This window comes from Chelmon rostratus, chromosome 15 (genome assembly GCF_017976325.1).
Source record: "Chelmon rostratus isolate fCheRos1 chromosome 15, fCheRos1.pri, whole genome shotgun sequence".
Lineage (NCBI taxonomy): Eukaryota > Metazoa > Chordata > Actinopteri > Chaetodontiformes > Chaetodontidae > Chelmon > Chelmon rostratus.
Window position 1 is genome coordinate 8233905 of NC_055672.1, and position 4032 is coordinate 8237936.

The 4032-nt window shown below is 44.2% G+C and overlaps 1 protein-coding gene across 1 annotated transcript; it reads right to left on the bottom strand.

Moving 5' to 3' along the window:
* Positions 1-1176: 1176 nt before the first annotated feature.
* On the bottom strand, positions 1177-3622 carry LOC121618902 (pentraxin-related protein PTX3-like). The gene is made up of 2 exons (XM_041954540.1): positions 3410-3622; positions 1177-1957 (listed from the first exon to the last, which is right to left on the bottom strand). The coding sequence occupies exons 1-2, from the start codon at positions 3537-3539 to the stop codon at positions 1326-1328; spliced, it is 762 nt and encodes a 253-aa protein (XP_041810474.1). The 5' UTR covers positions 3540-3622; the 3' UTR covers positions 1177-1325.
* Positions 3623-4032: the final 410 nt, after the last annotated feature.

Consider the following 4032-nt stretch of genomic DNA (forward strand, 5'->3'; position numbering starts at 1 on the left):
TTGCTGACTGCAATACAGTGGCCCATCGCTTTGCCCCCGTTCTTTCCAAGTGTGTAGGAAAACCTAAGGTGGCCACAAACTTGTGAAAAACATGAAGCCCTCTCCAGAGCCACGATTTGGTTTGTCCGTTCTGGGCTACTGTAGAAACACAGCGATGCAACATGGTGGACTCTGTGGAAGAAGACCCAAGCTGTCTGCAGAAATAAAGAGCTCATTCTAAGATAACAAAACACAACTCTTATTTTCAGGTGATTGTACACCCGTGAAAACATATGTGTATATTCATTTCTGCCAAAAGGTTCTCCTAAATCTCACACATTGGACTTTTAAGTTTAGATCTGAATACTCCTTCCATTGCTGATCTTTTTCTCGATGCATCTAGATTTTTCTCTAAATATCTTAATAATGAATGAAGAGGTGATCTGGGACCAAAGACCAAGACTGTAAAACACATGGAAAGTACCTTCAGTCACCACCAGCCACTGCATGCTTTATAACAGGCATGTCAAACTCATTCCATAAAGGGCCGTGTGGCTGCAGGTTTTTGTGCCAACCAAGGAGGAGCACACCAGGCCAACCAATCAACATCAAGGGATCACTTAGTTATCAGCTGAAGACTGAGATCAGCTGATTAATTGATTCCAGCCAGGTGTGCTCCTCCTTGGTTGGAACGGAAACCTGCAGCCACACGGCCCTTTATGGAATGAGTTTGACATGCCTGCTTTATAACAATGAATGTGTGTGTGTGCGGCTGCAGGAGGGCTGGGCGGCAGTGTAACAGCTGTGGCAGGGTTTCAGAAATCATAAACACTCGGAGCATCGTTAAGTTGCGGCCTCTCAGCATACAGACTCTTAAAGTAGCTAATGAGAGAGTGAGGCTTGCCCAGAATTAATCACGATCCAAAACCCTTCACACAATATCTTGCGGTTGCGGGTATTTGCAGACATCACCACAACTACACAAACACTGAGGTAGTGGTGTAAACTCTGGCACATGCAATAAAGGATGGAGCGCATGCACTGACTCAGACAAATGAAAGTGTCGGCATGTGCATAAACACATGAAAATGAGTTGATTACTATGTGGGAGGAGGGAGGAAACATTTCCATGAGGCTGATTAGGTTGTTAAGTTTTTTAAGTTTTTATTCATTATAGTAAACCCACAACATTTATGGTACATTTAAATTCATTGTCACCAGACATAAACAAGCTCTATTTAAAAAAAAGGCCCTTTAAGAGTGAATTAAAAAAACGAGTATGTGCAAAATCATTATCACTGGTGTGCCCCCAGTCAATCATTTATAATTTTTTCCCTCTGGGCAATTCATGTGTCTCCCCTGCCCTTCCTCAATGTTCCTCCCTGCTCTATCACTCTGCTCAGCTGCAGGTGAACCTTCTGCAGCTCTGTTACCAGGGCAACCAGGGCTCTTTCCATTGTGGCCGTGTCCAGAGGTGAAGTCACTTCCTGTTCCTTCAGGACAGATGGGAATGGCTTCACCCCCACGCCAAATGCTGCCTCTAAACTTTCAGGTCTCAATGTTGGTGGGTGTCCCATTCTGCTGTCTGCTGCTCCCGCTCTGTGGCCCCTGCCGTCCTCCAGCCGCTTCAGCCGGGCATTCCCCTCATGGCTGCTGTGCAGGAGCTGCTGCAAGGTAGCATTTAACCTCCTCTCCCTCTCTGCTTCCTCCTCCCTGAGCTCCACCAAGCCTTGATGCAGCCTGACTCTCACCTGCTCTGCTTGCGCCCTGCATGCTGACTCCAGGCTGGGTGGACACTGCTGGCCTGCCCCCCTTGCAAGCTTGTCCACCTGGGCTCTGAGGGAAACCATTCCTCCACAGCACTGCTCCAGAGACTCCAGCAGCATGTTCTGCCTCATGTGGGAGTCCTCCAGAGCGATGAAAAGCTTGTCCCAGCGAGAGAAGTCTGCAGCCTGGCATGGTGTGGTTGGAGTTTCTCCTGCAGACACAAACCACCAGTTATTAACATTAACATAAACCAAAAACATCCAAAATATGAACATTTATGCCATTTCTTTAACCTGTTAACACTTTATAATACAGTGTATTACAACATAACTCCACTGGATGAATCAGGTCCTAATTTAACACCAACCAGCTCTTACAGGGACTTGAGTTTAAGTACAGTGGAAGAAAAATACCTGATGGTGCAATATGGGGAAAAAAACAGAAGCTTGGGAAAAACTTCAACTACGCTGCTATGCTGTGCACACCATGGAGTGATTATGGTGGATCGTATTTCACAGTTACGATGTACAACAAAAACTGCAGGGGTACAGTAAGATAATGAAAAGGGCTTCAGGGAAATCTCTCTAAACTCAGATGGAAGGTTATTGAAGAACATATCAAAGTATACCAGTTACGTTTCCGACAGTGATGACAGGGCTACTCATTAATGTTCAGCAGAGAGCTGTAGTTTTAGGGTATGAAGCTCAAAGCAAAGGGGTATAAATCTTGGAATACAGATGGACTTGTTAATCATTTATGGAGTGCAACAACTTACTTATAATGGATTTAATAGGTTAAATGCTAGCCCAGTCCAAAGCTTTATGTTTTTTGGACTGACTTTATGTAGGTGCTGTTCTATATAAATGAAGTAAAATAAAATCTGGTTTGCCTTGAGCTCATGGCAGCTATTAGTTGAGGTTTCCCCGCCAGAAAATCAGGTGTCCACCTGACAAAAGCAAGTGATCTAGCTGTTAAAAAGAGCCCTGAGCAGCTTTTATGTATGGTCACAATATAGCTGCAATAAACAATAAAGGACACAAAATACACGTTGCAGTTTCACTCTTCTAACATGCACAATTGTCGCTCCCACTAGTATAAACACTCGAAAAATTACAAGAACCTACAGTTTACATACACACCACAGTGGTTCCACATTTAAGGAAACATTAGATGTACAGGTAGGAATTGAGGGATTTTAATCTCCAGCATTAGCATTAAGAAACAGATTTCCCTTGCTCTGTTTGAACATGCATGAAAGCTAAAAGTCAAATTGACCTGTGACCCACGTGACGTTACACTCATTTGTTATAATGTGATCATAGAGCAGCGTTTTTTAGATCATTTAGAATGCAAATGTGTTCTCTGATGGCTAAAGACAGCATCGTCTGCATAAAAATATACATTACAATGTGGGCTGGCAGAAATGTTCTTTTCTGTGCTTGTAGTGAACGGAAGTGGACAAACAATAGATTCTCGCAGGACTCATTTCATGAGCTAATCTAGACTAATAAATCAGTGTGTGTTGATGAATTTTTAATCAAAACACCTAAGAACGATTTTATTGGCTTAATGAAATCAGACATGGCAACAGGGAACAAATTCTTCACAATGAGCCATCTGTCCAAATAAGTAAGGAACAAAAGGATAGATAAACAGAACTCACCCTCCTGCTGGGCCTGAGAGATCTCATTGTCGTAGTTGTCGGCGTAGTTCCCTTCATACTCATTCACACACAAGGATGCACCCACGAAGCCAAGCACACACAGCACTCGCCAGGTCCTGAACACACGCATGACGCAGCTCTGAGCGCGTTGCTTTTCTTAAAAATATCTGGTAAGATCAGGTATTTGTCACCCGGTTTTCCAGCTGCTCTCTCTTAAAAGCTCTTTGCACTGAGCCGACTGCTGCGGGTGCTGAGTTTATAGCCAGCGAAGAAGGAGGGGAGTTAAGGAGGGTGGGACGGAGGTGGGGGTGCTGTGGAGTTTGGGTGAGTAATGTTTCAGTGGAGGTAATGTGTCAAAAGTCAAAGTGAGCGGGAAATAGGGGCATTATGGGGAAAGAGAGGGAGAGTTACAGGGGTACGGGGAACGCTAGGCTGAGAAGAAAAGGATGGAGGGAGGAGCGAAGAGAAGAGTGAGGAAGACCCACCAGGTAGAACAGAAACTGTTCTAACATGTGTGTTTCAGTTGCTTGAAAGAACTTTCTTTAAAACAAGGCTGTTGGACATTTTAGAAACATTCATCTCCCATGCTACTGTACAGCCTCACTTACAGGTCAGGTCAGTAG

Coding starts and splice junctions, on each gene's coding strand:
- LOC121618902 (XM_041954540.1), bottom strand. CDS start 3,539: ATGCGTGTGTTCAGGACCTGGCGAGTGCTGTGTGTGCTTGGCTTCGTG. Junction 1,958..3,409: donor CTCTCAGGCCCAGCAGGAGG/GTGAGTTCTGTT, acceptor TTGTGTCTGCAG/GAGAAACTCCAACCACACCA.